The 17,670-nt window shown below is 43.1% G+C and overlaps 1 protein-coding gene across 1 annotated transcript in view; it reads left to right on the top strand.

The window, feature by feature from the left end:
• Positions 1 to 17,670, top strand: part of rusc2 (RUN and SH3 domain containing 2) — a 53,110-nt gene that overhangs the window by 25,726 nt on the left and 9,714 nt on the right. Inside the window, exons 2-5 of the mRNA XM_088911650.1 lie at positions 5,582 to 7,226; positions 8,211 to 8,721; positions 15,255 to 15,968; positions 16,908 to 17,096. Of these exons, the coding sequence (XP_088767776.1) occupies positions 5,730 to 7,226; positions 8,211 to 8,721; positions 15,255 to 15,968; positions 16,908 to 17,096 (2,911 nt within the window). The 5' untranslated portion in view covers positions 5,582 to 5,729. The remainder of the gene's footprint in view (positions 1 to 5,581; positions 7,227 to 8,210; positions 8,722 to 15,254; positions 15,969 to 16,907; positions 17,097 to 17,670) is intronic.

Below are 17,670 nucleotides of genomic sequence, written 5' to 3'. Positions count from 1 at the left end.
TCAGCATTAAAGCTCTCATACCACTGTTCGCAAGAGTAGGGTGTTCCCTTTGTTCACCGGGTTAAATTCCATTTTGGACTTTACAGTTTTGAATTTCCCCCATAAGTAAAGAAGAAACATTTTTAGTCCTCTGCCAGTTTAACTCAGTATTGGAAGCACTTTGGCATTTTTTGTATTGAAAAGCTCTACAAATACGAGGTATTAAGAACAAGGAAGAGATTAAGCAGTAGTGCATTTTTAGAATATAAAAATGATAATAATTATATTCTACAATATGTTTTCCAAGTAATAGAAAGTGTACTGTGCTGTATGTATATATAAACATAATCAGTTTTGTGCTTCAACTGGGATTCATTCATGCTTGTTTTCTGTTCAGTAGGCTTCTGTGTTTTATTTATAATTACTATGCACAGCAAAATGTATACATTATTTAACTGGCCTGCTGGTAAAATAAATAATGTATTTTTTAAAGGCTACCACACTTCGCTCTGTTGGAGTGCTTAAAATGTTCCAACACTGGTAGTGAATGCTGGTTTGCTTCCCTACTACAAAGAGTTTAGTAGCAGTTTAGTTTTGCTTAGTGTATTATATTTTAAAAGTCTTTTCTATAAGTTAAGATAAGTTCAGTTTTGCTATGCCTTCAGAAACATTGTTCTTTGCCTTTAATTTGCATGTTATAAAAGGCCAACTGCAGTAAATCTCCATGAGTGACGATTATGAAGAAATAAATATCCGTGACTTCAGTGCACCACTTTTATTTTTCACATTTTTAGTAGTCTGTCTCCCTTCTTATATAGTATTTCAAACTCCCCCTGTTGCCCATTTCTCTGTCTTCACAAATCACTTATTACACAATACCTTCACTCTTGCTCTTCACTGATCAGATTCCTTCTTTGCCAACTTTCCCATCTGATCCTGTTTGGCCAGGGATCCCACTTGTGTCTCTCACACAACAGCAGGTGGAATTGCTGTTTCCTTTCTCTTTTTTTTCAATCTCTCAATTCTCATTCCCTAATACGGCCTGTCTGCCCGTCTGCCAATGATAAGGCACAGGGAGCACTTGGAACTCAACCTGTGCCATGTAGACTCTCCCTCAGCTGTGGGGAAAAAGGTACAGTATGCTGCTACCTTGACAGGTGGTGCCTATTCCTCTGGGTCATAATGCCTTCAGATACAGTAGCCCTCATCCAGCAGACCAGTTCTGTTCTATGGTCATGCACTTCATCCCCATGGTGCATTGCAAACTACCACACAGCCTGCCTAACCAGAATGTCTCCCCTCAGTATTATTCCAAGCTGTCTCTTCTTCAAGCCTTCCCAATTTGCCTAGTCCCAGAGCCCTGTAAGCCAGCCCAATCCACCACTAGTAAGACCCCTCAGGAGTTCTCACCCACTCCTTCTAAGCTCTAGACATGGACTGAAACCTTTTTCCTTTGGCCTTAAGATGGCCTTATAAGCCTCTTAATGAGCCCAGTGGAGTGGCTGATTCCAGGCACATCCTTATAACTCCTTTTCCTCACGTGGGATCTCACTCCCTCTGAGTGACAAACACTCATTCAGAACAGCTGGGCCTCATGTTTCAGCTTTTCCTAATTAACAGGCAGCCGTCTCGGCTCTAGGCTATAACATTGGGCCTGGATTGTGGGACAAGATGGTGTATTCTGCACATAACCACCTCTCACTGCCTCACAGTGTCATAATGGAGAAAGTCTCTTTCACCTGGCGGTCAGTGAAATACCATTAGAAAACTGCCATACTTTATTTTGAATGGTAAAAGCAGTTAACAGATTTTCAGTTCACCCAGCTAATGCTCAATAGTAAATCCACATCCGGCAGTTCTAATAAAGCAGTTGCCCTGACTGACTTTTAGACTTTAAGTTAAAGGGGGAAAAGTTAAAACAGCCCAACATTAATGCTTTATTTCTTTTTACTTCCAGTTTACATAAATATAGGCAGGTCTTTTGTCCTGTATGAGGGTAGTACAGCATGTTTCATTTTTAATGGACATAAACGTCTGGTTAAAAGCATAATAAAGTTTAGGGTGTTGGGTTGTGTGTTAGTTATTGATATCATTGCCTTGCCATAGAGCAAGAAAGAGCTTGAAGTGCAGCTTACATAGCTTTGCATTGCTTGTCAAATGGCAAATGGTCTGATAAAAAAAACAGATGATTGACTGCCTGTATTACTTTTCAGTACTCTATTTTTCATCAGTTCTGGAAATCGAGACCCCCTTGTCCGCAACATGCAGATTGGAAATATAGTATGTTGAATGGGCTAGGGCGGGAGTTCCCAACCTTTTTTGTCAGCTGAACCCTTCAACCTAAATTATTTGCCTCAAGTACCCACTCAAGTACCCACCCACTTGATTTTAACTAAATCAAGCCTTTCAATAAATATAGATAAATGCTACAGCAATCCTCTTAACATGCTTCTTTTCACCATTTAAAAAATATTAATATAATATTGATAATAATGAAATATTTTGTAATATAATAAAATATTAATATTACTACTGTTGTTATTCTTATTATTACATTGGTATTTATTAATAGGACTATTAAAGAATTCAAAACAAGCATTAAAAGCTCACTTGCTCTGGCATAGACCGACCTTTTTAATGGGATACCTGTGCCTGGTGAGTCTTATACAGATCATCAGTCCTGGGGACAATCTTTTACAGACGTACTCTCATCTCATCTTTTACGTCAAGCGTGGATCTCTGCTTTGTTTTTATTAATCCCAGTACTGAAACTCCACACTCACATAAGTATGTGGTTGCAAATGGTAAAAGGATTTTCGAGGCTTTTTGTATGAGCTCAGGGTACATGGATGAAACAGCAGGGTCCAGCCAAAATGATGTTAAGTCACGTCCAGAGCTCTGGTAGGTCTGATGCAAAAAACTCCCATTACTGAGAACAATCAGCTTGTCCTCCTCCGTCACAGTTAAACTGTGGGACATGTCTGTGTTGGATGCCTTCAAAAAGGTATCCCTGATCCAGTCTTTGTCAGTTTTTAAGTCACTCCCCATTTCACCAAAGTGAAACTATCAGCAAGCATAGTGAGATGGGCACAGATTGTCTGAGAGATGTCCACTGTTTCGGCCTCTCCATCATTCAATTCTCTTAATCAGGAGAACATTGCGGTCACTCCATTTCTTACTCATTCATGCCAGCGTCAAATCTTTTCTGTAAATCCTTTGAATTTGTCACACAAGTCCAGTACGTTTGTATGCAGGCCCTGCATACTGGTGTTAAACGTATTCAGTTCGTCAAACATATCGGGGTGAGATATGCAAGTTTAGTGTTCCATTTTGGATCCTTGAAGTGCATGGCCAAGTTGGAATTCTGATCAGATAAAAATTGATTAATTGATAAAAAAAGTCTCAGTGCGCAGCTCAAACACTCAAGATGTGCTAACAACGTATGCTCACATGACATTCAACAATTAGGCTAATTCTATCAGCTAATTCTATTGTTGGTTTTTGCATGTAAAGTCACTGTAAAGTGTTACATTTGATTGTTTTAATGTAATATATTTTACTTTAAAAATTATATATTTTTTAAAAAAATTGAATTTAATTTGACATTGACATTCCATCACAATCTCATGAACCCCCTGCAGTACCGTCACGAACCACCGGGTGGTAACCCCTGGGACAGAGGAATTGGAGTTTTTGTACTGGCTGTCTGGTCAGGGCTCCTCAGGGCTGGATAGTGGGACGTTTAGGGAAACCTTCCTAGCTCAATCCCATTAGATGGTTATGTAAGAAGATGATCCTGTCCAGAACACCCTTCCTGTGAGTCATCAAGCAAGTTGGTCAGGCAGGGTGGAAGCAAAGCAGCTTGTACTCTATGTCCCTTGGCCTGGTGCTCTCTGAGGTCTGGCTGTGAGTTATTTCATACTGCCTGTGTGAAGGTAAGAGCAAACACAGCTGTGCAGTCAATTCAAGAGGTTTTGTGTGGGTATGCTTGCAAGTGTTGGAAAGGCGCACTGAGCTGAAGGATGTATTTCATATTTCGTTTTTCACCTGATGGGGTTGGCAAGTGCCTCAGAAGCCTCTGCCATCCCTAAGAAGCTTTACTGATCAGTCCCGTTACACAGGAGTGTAGATACCACCGTCCAGGCCTGTGTTGACAGCAGTGGCATTCAGTGACCAAGTTAAAGTCAGAAGATAACGGTCCCATGTGATGCCAAGCTTCAGAGAATTTTGAAGCTTCTTATACAAAGAAATTCGAAGGTTTCTATACCTATATGTGTGGTGGTGGGGTTCTTATTTTAAATGTGCTAATAAATAAACTGTTAATTTATATCCAGGACTTTCTAAATTGAGCTGTCCTTGAGTTTTATCTTGACACTGGTGCTTCTGTTCTCTGAAAGGCCACCTTTCAAAGGCACTGCGCGTGTCTCTGTGAAGAACACAGTTGCCCTTGCTCAAGGCTGGTTTTATTTGTGCTGCTGTCAGTTAACTGCTGAATTATTGTAAAGATTCCTCGGCAGTCCTCCCTGTAAGCATTCTAACCTGCTTCTGTTGTTTCACTCCACTGCTTGTAATGTGATAAAGTGACAGCGAACACTAGCCTTTTGTGCTATACCATCCGTTCGAACAGGTTTAAAAGAAAAACGAGGAGAAAGAGGAGAGCATGCTCAACTAGATATTCCATTGCAGATTGAATAATGGTGATACAAAATCAAGAAATTGATCGAACACTGACATATTGCTGTCTTCTTGATGCTTTACACAATGTCAGGAACACAGCAGTCATTTTTAGGAGTCATTTCTAATTCCTTGTCTGGGTTTTCTATGCCAATATTTTTAGCAAATTTTTACTTTTGCCATTTATCTTGTTTTGTTTTACACCCACTTTGCATCCGGTTCAGATTTTCTTGTTCAGTCTCAAGTTTTAAGAGGCAAAGCAAGATGGAAATACTGGATGGGTGTGTTTACAGAAATTTGAACTTGGTGGAAATACTGTGAAACCTTTCTAGTGACCAAGAGCGTAAAGATCTTGAGATGTGGGTGGCCTTTTCCAAATAGGAAGTACAGTATCTACTGGAATGAGTGCTTTTACAGATGGTATTACAAGGACTGCATCATAAGCTGTGGTTTTGCTCCTGATGTTTGTCGGCATCCTGTACTTCTGTATGACAATACGGGTCACTGGGACAAAGACAAGTGTAGCAGCTTTACCAAAGCTCATTCATCACTGAAGCATCTGATATTCAGCTTTGTTGCACAGATAGGTTTATCCAATGTGTAAATTGAAGTTTGGCAAAACAGTGTACATTCTGATTGTAAGAGTTCTGCAAGAGTTAGGTTCTCCACATTACTGGTAAGATGTCTAAAAGATGAGCAGCCTGTTGGTATTTATCTTAGCAGAGGTTTAGTGTTGTTTTCTAGATGCTCATCCTTAAGAGTTATGTTTTTCTTTCGGGCACATTTGGCTAAAATCAAAGGTTAAAACCAATGACCAGTTTGGACATACCCACTTCATCCTTTAAAGAAGAAATTACGATTCTCCTGTTTCTGACACATGACCTGTTTGTTGAAACAGACCTCTAATTTTCTGCATTTGTTCCTTCAGATGTTTCCTGTGGACCACAATGAACTCTGTTCCACGTTCTGCTCCATCGTGTCATTCCAAGGACCTTGTGGTCGGGATCCTGGTGTTGGGTTCGTAATCTAGGCCCTACTGCCTCCCCATCTCCCCTCCCATTTCTTGCACAAAGAGAATGGACAGCCCCCCAAAACTGTCAGGGGAGACCCTTATCGTTCATCACATCCCACTGGTACACTGCCAGGTCCCAGGCAGGCAGTGCTGTGGCTCTCTCAAGCGGACCAACCCCTTCTGCCAACCAGACTTAGGCCTGACACGTACCACGTCCCTCCCTGAGCGAGACGTCCTGCACAGGGAGGCTCTGGTGTACAGCAGCCTGATCCAGACCTCCAGCAGCAGTGGAGGGGGAGGGGGTGGCAGCAGCCTTGTCAGTGACTCCTCTTCCTTCACCTCCTCCAACAATTCGGAAGAGCCACCCCCACCTCCCGGGCCCAAGAGCAGGGACCCCACAGGCAAAGCCAATGTGCTGAGACACAACCCATTCCTGCTGGACGCTGAGGACGATGAGGGTGAGGAGCTGGGTGGGGATGAAGGAGACAACCTGAATGGCTATCTGGAGGACAGCTCCTTCCATCTGCATGGGAATACCAATGCTGCCAGCAACAAGACGTCATCTTTCCATCTGCATGACCTTGCCTTGGCTGCTGAACCCTTCTTACTGCATGACAGCCTAAGAGGCGTGCACAAGACATGGTGCACTCTATCAGGAAGACCAGGAGTAGCCGAGGGCCATGAGGCTGACAGGTCAGGCCATAATGCGGGGGCTCTGAAGACTGCAAAACGGTTATCAGATTGCCTGGACCTCCTGGAGCTTGACTGCCAGGGGCGGCATGGCAGTAGTGGCTCCACCCTGTCCATGGACTGCGGAGAGCAGGAGTGGATTGGGAGCCCCACCGAGGAGGAGGAGGATCCCCTGAGGAATGGACACTGCAGCCGCCCTTGCAGCTGCTGCTCCAGCTCAGATTTTGCTCTGCACGGCCAAGGACACCGCTGTTGCTGCTTCAGCTTCTCGGAACCTTCGGAGAATGCCGACCACCAGATGGGCTACGTCAGCGACTCCTCCTGCAACAGCTCCGATGGAGTGCTGGTCAACTTCAGCGCCATCTACAATAAGATGAATAATGGTGGCCCTGCCAAGCCCCTCAACCTTAACTCCGAGGACCAATCATGCACTTCCTCAGTCTGTAGCCACTCAGAGGCCGGGGGAGCCTTCTACTTGGATCTGCACACCTCTCCTACTGAACCCCGGGGTGGCACTAATTCTTCCCAGGATGCCAACACTTGTAGCTGCCACTCACCCCAGGCTGTGGATGCCAACTGCAACTCCTACCACCTGCACTGTGATGGTGGATCTTGCCACACTGAGACCTCCGACCTCACTTCCTGTTTCCAGAGCCAGGCACGACTTGTGGTGGCCACACAGAACTACTACAAGCTAGTGACTTGTGACCTCTCTTCTCAGTCCTCCCCCAGCCCCGCTGGCTCCTCTATCACCAGCTGCTCGGAAGAGCAGACCAAGAGCAGCCCAAGCCAGCCCACTGAGTATTACCTCTTCAGAAAGCCAGAGGACCAGGAGGCTGTGATGGATTCAAAGGATAATGAACAGAAGCAGGTAGGCGGGGAGCAAGGATCTCTGAGGGAACCCTGTTGATAGGAAGGGTTCACAAAACTCTAAATTTACTATTGATCGTCTTTAAACTCTTCTGAGACAGCCTGGGGTAGGGAGTGGAAGGAGTGTTCCCTATCCCTTTTATTCTTAGAAATTGTTTTCAGTGGTGGGTTTTAAATAATATGGGTTTATTAAAAAGGAAACTGAAGATGTGCGTTTACATACAACGTATCCTTTCTGTTTGAATATGGTTTTTTCAGCTATGTCCCCCAAGATCTTTCAAAGTGAAGTACTGAGCCATTTACCACTATGCTGCACACCTTTTTTAGTACTTTTGAATGTGTAATCCAGTTAGATTACTAATTATTTAACCTTTACCCGATTACGACAAAAAAATGGGAAGACTTTCAGTAGGTTCACAATTTTAGAAGCAACAGTATTTTTGCCTTAAAAAAGACACTGAAATTTTTGGGGGAATTTGCAAAATAAAATCATTTGCCATGTCATGTGTGCATGTTCTTGTCTTACACACGACTGTTATAGTGTAGACATTAAATTTCAAACCTTGAAGTGGCATTTCATATTGAAACTGTCCATTTCCTGTTGGTATTTTGTGCCTTTTGTCATTTCTTACGGTTAACGATGCCCATTAATAAAGCTGCCTCAGGGTTTTGAATTTCATACCATTCTTTATCACCTCTTCTTGTTTCAGTAATTCTAACTGTTAGTGAAGGCGGTTAGGTGAACCCTGCTGGCCACAATGAACTTGTATAACCTGTCATAGTTTGCTGGGCTGATCTTGGCTTTCATTCTACAAAATCTCTGGTGCCATGAAACATAACAGCAATACAAATAATTCCTTAGTTTCCTCATTGACACCAGCTGCTTTTTATTAAGTTCAAAAGAAAAGGAAATAATGTAACGGTGGCTTGTTTTTAGCTTTTTTTTATAGTTGTTCAAACTGAGAAATATTCTTTTCTGTAACAGGAGGGGGAGAAAAGTGGCGAAGAGGTTTTGGAGCCCCCTCAGAATGTCATCGAAGGGCAGTTGTACGTCAACATCTCTCCGCCCATGTTGACCGGTGGCGGGGGCACTGGGCGGCCGCGCTCTCGGAGCTACGACCGCAATCTGGACAGGTCCCCCCCGCCGCGGCTGGGCTCCCTGGAGCGCATGCTGAGCTGCCCGGTGCGGCTGAGCGACAGCGCGTCCCGCGCCTCGCCGCCCCCCCGCGTCACTTCCTTCGCCGAGATCGCCCGCAGCAAGAGGAAGAGCGGCAGCCTGGGAGGGGGGTCCCCCCCTCTGAAGAGCAGCACTGACTCATCGTCCCAGGAGTTCTCCCCCATCCCCGAGCCGCGCCACGCCGGGGAGAGCCACAGCCTGCCGCCCATGCCCTTCGGACGCTGCTACAGCCAGAGCAGCTGTGACCTGACGCCACACACTGGCCCCCAGGAGCCTCAGCCTCTCAGGGTCTCCCCCGGGGCCCGCACCAAAGCAGAAGGTAAGATGATAAGCATGGGTCATGACGCGTTTCTGTTCCTTGAAGGTATCCCTCCTCCACTGGCTGTGGCTCTGTCGGTTTCACCTTGGTATGGACCGATTTATTCAATTCAATTTATTTTTATATCGCGCCTTTCACAACAAGGTTGAGCCAAGGCGCTTAATAATGCAAGTAACCATACATTTTGTCAATACAGAACAGAAAACCAGAAGACAATGGAGGAGAAGAACCAAAAACTCCTAAGTAAGGAGAAAAAAACCTCTGGGTGTCTAAGGTCAACTGGTGGCCCAACCTCTTTGGGCATGCTAACATTATATAATTTAAAAAAAGGAAATAAAAATGGATTTATCATTTGTTCACTTCTTTGTATAGTCAACTCAGTAAAGATTGGGACACAGGGGCCATCCAAATTTTTCCTTTTCAGCATCATTTACCACAAATCTCATGTACCTACTGTATAGTATGTACTGTACCTGTTAGACACTCATTTAACACTTTTTTTTGTGTGTGAGGGCTGCATGTGTGCTCTTTTTCTTATTCTGTCTTTGCCTTCTTAATGTCATCATTACATTTCCAAAAATCATTCAAAATCAGACTCAAAGCTCCTCTGTAATAGAGCGGCTACCAACTAAAGGAATTTTGGAGACATTAGTGGGTCTGTCACATTTTGTGTCAGAGGACAGTTTGGGAACAAATGTGCTTTTTGAGAATAAAAGCAAAACAAAATTTCACACAGTACATCATATAAAATAGTGCAACTTGTATTTGTAATGTCAGATATTGAATTAATGGTGTAAGAAATGATCTTCCCTTCTGAAGAAACATGAGGGTCAAGTCTTGTCTCCCATTGGTCACTGTGAATCAGAGGCAGTGAAAGGGGTGGTCTAATTGTTGTGCAAAAGCAGTTTTGCAAAAAATGACTTCCTGTGTAAGAGGATCACAGGGCAAAGCCTGAACGTAAGACCCTCCTGATTCTAAAGCTTGAAGAGATCTGTCCAGTACTGTGCTGTTCAAAAAAGCAAAGGAGTTCTGGGTTTGTTATCCATGAGGTAATGTGTTTTTATTATGAGGAAACACAGAACAGTATAGGCCATTGTTTGTTTTTTTTGGGTGGAGTGTTCAATGTGTCCTATAGCTTTTATGATTTTTTAAAAAATGATTAGACTTTACAACACTACATGACCTAATGAAGCACTGTTGTAAAACACACAAAATACAGTAAGACATACAGTACTGTACTTAAAATATATAGTGAAGTAATTGTGTGCGTTCTCTGTTTAAGTAGATTTTGTGTTACTCAGCCACATCGAGTTCTGCTTTGCCTTACTCTTTTTACATTGTGCAGTACATACAGTATTAAGAGGCGTGAATGTAGAAGCCATGAATTCTCACTATACCTCATGTGAAGTACAGCATCTGAACCGACTGTTGCTCAGAATGAAACAGAAACACGATAAGAGTGTGATTTCTAAATGTCTTTCTTTTCCTTTGGTCCTTTTGTTACCGTTCATAGAACATTAAATATCCCATCTTCCTGTAGTTTGGCAACAAACGTGCAGTGGTAATTTTTTTTACAAAAATAAAGAAAAAAAGACATTGTTTAAATACTAAATCGAAGATGAGCTCATAGAATCTTCTCAGTTTCTCAGCTACAGTACCATGATTCAGCAATTTAGGCTTCATGGTTTAACTTGCTTTCTCTTACAGTAACAAGCTTTTGAATTGGAATCTGACTTTTTAATGTCAGTCCTGCACAGAAATGAAATATTAAGTATATCAGCGTAACATAAAAAAGTAACAAAGGAAATGGGCTCAGCTAAATCCACTGAACTAGTTTTGGATGATTGTGTACTGCAGCAATTGTAGTGTAGTTGTGGGTGACTGCTGGCCTTCAACAACTAATATACTGTAACATGGAAACATTAACTGTAATGGATGAAGGGAGATGAAGCTACTTGGTTGCTATTTGGCAAACAGTGTAAAATGTGTGCCGTGGAGCACTGATGATCTGGCTCCCTTACAACCCTCTTGTTTGTAAGGCAGCAAGTTTAGTTTAAAGGTGAATGAAAAATTGGATATTTATCTAGGTATAATTTTCATAAATCCCATTCCTGTTTCCCCCTTTAAGATGGCTGGACTCAACTCCAAAAAAAATGTATAATTCCTGAAATTTGTTAATTAACCTAGGTTAGAATAAGTCAGACGTTTTAATGGAAAATAAAATATGGTGAGGTCTAATACTGAGCAGCTGAGCATTTCAGCACAGACACATGTGATGTGTCTTCAAGCACACTGTGGTGTTATGTCACTTTCTCTCAGCTCAAACTTTCTCACTTTGCACAGTCCGTAACTAACGAAGCCTGTGTATACTGCCAGGACCTTTCTGGGTTCAAGAAAGTCATTTATAGGATGCTTTTAGTTTTAGATCTGTCTATAAACCCAGGGCTGAACAAATATTTAACTTCAATCGTGATGCAGATTTGTAAAAATGTGTTCGCTGCCTTGGAAAAAAATTTGATGGTTTAGAGGGACATTTACTGTGTGGCAAAGTGAAGTTCTTTATTACCACTTACTTAAATTTCTTAACTCTGATATTTTGAACATCAGTAAATGAAAGAAATGCCAGGGATCAGAACTTACTAATAAATCAGTGCTGTTTCCATTGGGATTCTGTACTGTTTTCTGTGAAACGCCAGTCTGACATGGACCTGATTCTGTAAGTTGCTATATGTTCATTTTAAAATACAGGGTTGTAAATGCCATTGTATTGATTATATGTGACCAGTTAATTTCTTTAAAAAGGTTCATTAGTGCTCATTTTGCCAATGAAATTGAAAAGTTCCTAGCACATCTGAAAAGTTATATTTGAACCAAAATGTCTTCCTTAAATGTGCTGTTTACTTTTTTTCAACTATTTTAAGCAAGAGTGCTGTTAATTATTGCTTAGTTCTATTGATTTGTTCTATGTCTGACAATTTATCTAGCCATCTTATATGGCTTATATGGAAATTTGCATATTTTGTTGCATTTTATGTTTGATTGCAACGTTTTTTTGTTTCACAAAGTATTTCATATGCAAATTATCCCATATTCTCGGCAGCGAAACTCTTTTTTAAGCAACAAATTTATGACCCAGTGCTAAATACAGATATTTAAAAGGAAAAAAAAACAAAATCTAAGGAGCACCTTGTATTGGGTTATGGGAGCCCAGTTCTACAAATATTTTTCAGGACAGATGTTTCAGAACGGCTGATCACACCTTCTGTTTCTGCACATTTATCTGGAAACTCCCTTCGGTTGTTGTGGCCCTGATAAGTCCTTGTGTTAATATTCATGATGTTCACAGTTACGTCATTAGTGATCAAGCTGTATTGAAAATCCATTGTAATTATAAACATTCAAGAACCACACTGATTGAATTATGGGAATAATTACAATTTCCTAACAGGTTGATTATAGCCAGGTACAAGCTAATAATACCAAACAATGCATCTTTATGTACTGTAAATACATTGTTGGTTTTCGAGGTTGAAGTACTCCTGCATTTCTAACTCTTAGATTGTAAAAGAAAATCCTTTAGTTCTGGAGTCTATACTGTTTGGTTTGTTGTATTTCAAAATAACAATACAGTTTTATTTATGAGCCCCTATCAAGAACTCCAGTGTTGAAAATCCAGTGTAATTATTATGTTCATTTCACATCTCCTCTTTAGTTCTTATTGGTTTCATTATTTCTTTTGACAAACACATATTTTCTACATCTGATTTCATATTCCAACTTTTTTTCACCAGTATGAGAGCAGATTACATAAATGAAGTTGCTCTGATATTGTTTTGCTAACATTTTTTAAATCAATGGAATCAGACATCTAGTGGAAGTCTTCTGGACTTCCAGTCTTTTCTCTTTCTGTGGGGCATTGTTTGTAATTGATTAGACACCTCTTGGGAACGTTTAACATTGTAGATAAAAAATACATGGGTTAAACATGTCTAGTAAGGTAATAGTGGATCATATAGTGTCTGGACGTCCTTATAAAAGATGACCTATTTTGATTACTTAATTTCAGAATGGCCCCTCATCGTTAAACAATTCGTTCTTTTTCAAGCTTAGTGATCCAGCCTTTGCGCCTTGTGCTGTTTGTGCAGCAGTGGTTCAGTGCTCCAACCTGTGGCCGTCAGTGGTACTGCAAGTGGAGACAGAAGCATGGAAATGACAGGGCTCCTAAATAAAAAACGCAAACAGATTGTGTAATCATGACTTGAGACCTCTGAGAGGGGGTTCTGTTGCAGGCATGGATTGACGCGGTGAGTAAGGTTCAAAACAGGCTAGTTTTGATGTAATTTGCTGCTACACGGTGGGGGTTTTCCACACGCCGGTATTAGCTGCAGTAGTGGGAGGTGTGTTTTCTTATTTTTTGCTGTTCAGTGTGCAGTATAAACAACTGTGAGAACAGAACACAGTTCTCCTTTCACTTTTGTGATTTGTGCAAGAGCTGGGAAATGGCACACAGTCTCTCTTGGTTAGGAGTTATTACTGCTAGCGGTGATTTCTTTTTGTGAATTTTTTCTAGCTTATGAAAGTACAACTCAGTTTCAGGAGGTTAATGTCAGTTCTTGTTATCTGGCAGTTGGGCTCACCTGTTTACATGAAGGACATTTTCACAATAGAGTGCAATAGGCCTTTCGTCACTGAATCCTGTAGGTCGCAGGTTTATAAGACAGACTTTGGAACCGTAAGCGTAAGCTCTTGTTACTGTACATTAACATAAACGTAACTGCAGGTTCTTTTACGATTCATCGTCTTTTATTTCTTAGGTAAATGTCTTAGAAGGAAATTCGTTGAATAGCTTTTAAGTTGTCCATTTGCCTTTGTTTGACGAAGAGCACAATGTTATTCTCAGAGTTTCCTTTATTTCTCTGGATTTTGCAGCACAGGAACCAGAGTGCTGAACCAATTTACCCTGACAAAGTAGCAGCCTACAGTCTTTTTCAAGGCTCAGCTTCTTGCAGATTCAGAAAGGCCTTTACCAGGCCAAAATGCAGATCAGGAATGCGATGTTTGTTGTAGTGTGTTTATGTTTACATCTGTGTTGTTGTAGAGTTCTGCACCCCTGGAGTTGGACAGTCTAATGACTCCCTTTCTCCTTTACCGGGCTCACCTCTTCCTCCTCCTCCTATGAAACGGAAGGGAAGTCTTTGCTCTTTAGTTTCTGTCCTCATGTCCGTTCAGCTCTCCCTCTGTGTCCCACTCTTTTCCACCACTTGCCCTCTCTGACCAGCACGCCCCTCTGTAGGCGACAGGGCAATAAACCTGAGTGAACCTGACTGGCCTGCTGCAGCCTGTCTTTCCACACCCACTGACACTAGGGAACAGCGGAGAACTCATCACATTATTATATGTTTGAATGTTATGCTTATTTATTATTTTTATAGTGCATTTACTCATAGTGTGGTGCAGTAATTTAAGAAATCCACTTTTGCGTGAATTCAAATCTGAAGTCTAAGTTCTACATTTTGGTGAAGTGTGATGACCGAGTCATGGAGACATTCCAAACAACACAGTCGCTGACATAATCAGTCACCTGAATCCCCAGTGACTCGTTGCCATCAGACTAGGCATGTGGATAAGAAGAAGGGACACAGTCAGAACTGACATGCACACATTTTACACATTTACAGGCTCCACAGCCGAAATGAGATTCTTCTTTCTCTTCCTTTGCAGCCCATGTGCACTGATGCAACTCCCCACTCCAACTACATTTTACACAAAACACAAAATCCTACCGACTGTCAATATTTGAATTAACCCTGTGTTGTCTTCTTACCTAAGATCACACCTGAAGAAGGCTCCACAGCCAAAACGTCGTGTTTCCTTTCTTCTATTTTCAGCATGGAATAAACCTTTTACTTGTTCCTTTGCAGCCTACGCATGCTGATGCAGCTCCCTATTTGAACTGCTTCTTACCTGAAATCTACTGATCAGGAGTGTTTTTGAATGCTAGTGTTTATAGTTGTTGGTGTTCCAACCTCCTTTTGCTTCAGGTTTTAATTGGAGCAACTAAGAGTTTAATTCACCTGATTAAGTGGGAGGAGCGTTATGTCAAATTGTGACTCCATATCTTACGATAATTGTTGGGGAGTAGTTGTTGGGAGTAGCTGTAGTCTTGTGAGAACCTGGGAGGAGTAGAAGGAGTAGTGGGTTGTACATGTGGGACTTCCTATATCAATAAACTGCACTTAATTGCATTCTCAGTGTTTTTTGAGACTCATGGAGTGTCTGTTTTTCCCTCAACAACATCACAAGAGGGTTTTTTTTGTGCGCTTAATGATTATGCTTTTGTTAAGCTAGATTGCGTTGTATGTTTTGTAAAGATCTTCTGAGTGCATGATAGTAGCAGAAGAATGTGGTTGGACAGTTTGTCGACTGTCTGGTCGCATTGCTCATGGTTTTGTGTTTCTGTCTCTTTTTTTTCCTCTCCGCATCTCTCTCGACCTCGACCGCACCCCGCTCCGCCTCCTGCCTGTCCTGTGCAGGGGGCTCCTCGGAAGGGCGGCCTGTGGTGCGCTACAGCAAGGACCAGCGCCCCACCACCCTGCCCATCCAGCCCTTCATCTTCCAGCACCAGCTGAGCAAGCAGCCCAAGCTGCGCCCGCTGCTGAGCGACTACGTCAGCCAGATGTACAGCCGGCCCAGCGGGCAGCCGGCACGTGACCGGGGCTTGCAGAGAGAGGGGGAGGACGGAGAAGAAAAGGAACGAAACGGGGCGAAGAAAGTGGCCCCTGATTCCGTGCGCCCCTCCCCTCTGGGTAGCTATTCGCCTGTCCGCCATGGGGCACCCAGCTCCGAAACGTGCTCCACCTGCACCCCGAGTCCAGACAAAGGCCACAGCACCGGTCAGCCCACGCGAAGCCTCTCATGCCCCTTGTCTGCCAGCCTTCTGCCCGTCCGGCCATCCCCGGTGCCCTGTGGGATTGTTCTGCCGCCTGGCAACACCACCCAGACCAGAGAGTTCAGGGATGTCGTCCCGAAGGAGCCTCAGCAGGCCACGCCTCCGCAGGCCCCGAGGAAGGAACCACCGTCCTTCCTCCCATCTGTCTCGGGGTGCAACGTCCACCGCAGTTCTCTCCCCACGCTGCCCACTTCTGGGTTCAGCCCGCTGGGACACCTAGAGCCGGCACAGCGCTGTGGAAGCAGCGAGGGAGTCCGAGCCAGTGCACCCAACTGTATGGGTGCCCGCCCACCCAATGGTACATATCCAGCCTCCTGATCACACAGTACACTCTGTTGTTTTATTGGCTGCCAGGCATCCCTCTGTGAGGGTGCTGGTTATGTTTTCAGCACTGTTTCAGGTTTGAGTTTACAAGCGCCTCTGCACTCTGGCTTTGTGTCTTTCACATTTTTCCTTCTTTCATTGCTTTTCGTTTTCTGAATGCAAGACTATTGCTTCTTCAGTGCCTGCCTACTTGGTAAAATACGCTCTAGAAGTCAGCGTAAGATAGGTGATCTGCAGAAATGATCTTGTCCGTTCCTGCAACAAGTTTACTACTTTGAGGCTATACAGTTGTCATTTTACTAATCCTGCAGCAGCCTGAGGGTCTTCACAAGAGTGATGCTCTATTATCAAGATCTAGCACTTTAATACTAGTAATTCCTTAGATAGATTCCTTCTCGGCATGCTTTGTAAGGTTTCCAAAATCCTGACGCACACAGGCTGATGTAACACTAGTCATTCTGCATCAGTAAACCACTTTGCAGAACATAGGACAAAAAGTGCAAACTCTGAAAAGCTGTCCTTAAATAGAACTAAATTTAGAGTGAGTTATACTGAGAACTTTAATATGGAACCAAAAGAAAATAAATTGATTGAATGGCAAAAAAAGCTCATAATTATGTCCTTCTCAAATGTTTCTAAATTTGGAAGAATAAAAAGTAGAATTACCAGAAGCCATTATATTGTCCTTTAATTTTGTAGTCACAGTATATTCTCTTATTGCCTTTGATCAGTTCATGATGTTCTGAAGAAAGATCTGCTTTTATTTTGTCCTCTGATAGAGTAGCTGAAGGTAGAGAAACTCTCTCTTAGGTCTTTCCTTTCTCTAACAAATGCTTTCTTTTCCTCTCTGTCCCCCTGTTTTTCTCTGCCTCTGCCTGCACACCTCTTTGTGTGTCTCCTTGCCCCCCCCCAGCAAACCACCTCTCCCCTCAGGCCCTAAAGTGGCGGGAATATCGTCGTAAGAACCCCCTGGGCGTGGACCGGGCAGTGGGAGCCCCTCTGTCGGGCAGCTTGGACACCCGGAGACCGGAGGGCAGGCTGACCCGCCGCAACGTGTTTGACTTCCCAGCCTCTGCCATCCATGCCCATTCCAGGCTGAACGGTGCTGCTCCTCAGCCAGTCGTAGATTCAGGCGGTGGGGGAGGGGAGTGTGTGTTGAGGGGTCTAAGCATGTATGGATTTCTTGTGCGGGTTTCAGTCAGCTTCACTTCATAAAAGGCACAGACATGAGTCTTCTATATTATGGCAGATGTTTAGGTTATTTTACAGTAGCAGTGTGTAGTCAGTGTATTTGTGACTGTGTGAACGTGTGTCCGTATGGACAGACCACAGGCAGGCACATAAACGGGGTCTGTCTCGTTCTGAGGAACTGAAGGTGGCTAAGTCCTAGGATGTGGCACTTTGGGATGTGAGCCCTCTAAGGCAAATCAGATTGCTGCTGGCAGCTGGCCCTGACAGACCAGTGAGTGGAGCCCTTTTCTCTGGACCAGAATTTCCAAACCGATGCCCAAGAGTGGTTAATGGTGAATAGTAGGTGCTGTCTTTTCAGATGAGGTTCTAAACTGAAGCCCGTGGTTATTAAAGAACAAGGCTTGGTTATTAAATAACAATTCGTAAACGTTGGGTGATGAACCTCATTGTCCTCTGAGTTTGCCAGTACAGCCTACTTAACGTTC

The sequence above is a fragment of the Atractosteus spatula genome, chromosome 3 (genome assembly GCF_055471065.1).
Source record: "Atractosteus spatula isolate fAtrSpa1 chromosome 3, fAtrSpa1.hap1, whole genome shotgun sequence".
Classification (NCBI taxonomy): Eukaryota; Metazoa; Chordata; class Actinopteri; order Semionotiformes; family Lepisosteidae; genus Atractosteus; species Atractosteus spatula.
Note: the sequence above shows the minus strand (reverse complement) of the source record. Positions and strands in the feature narration are given on the sequence as shown.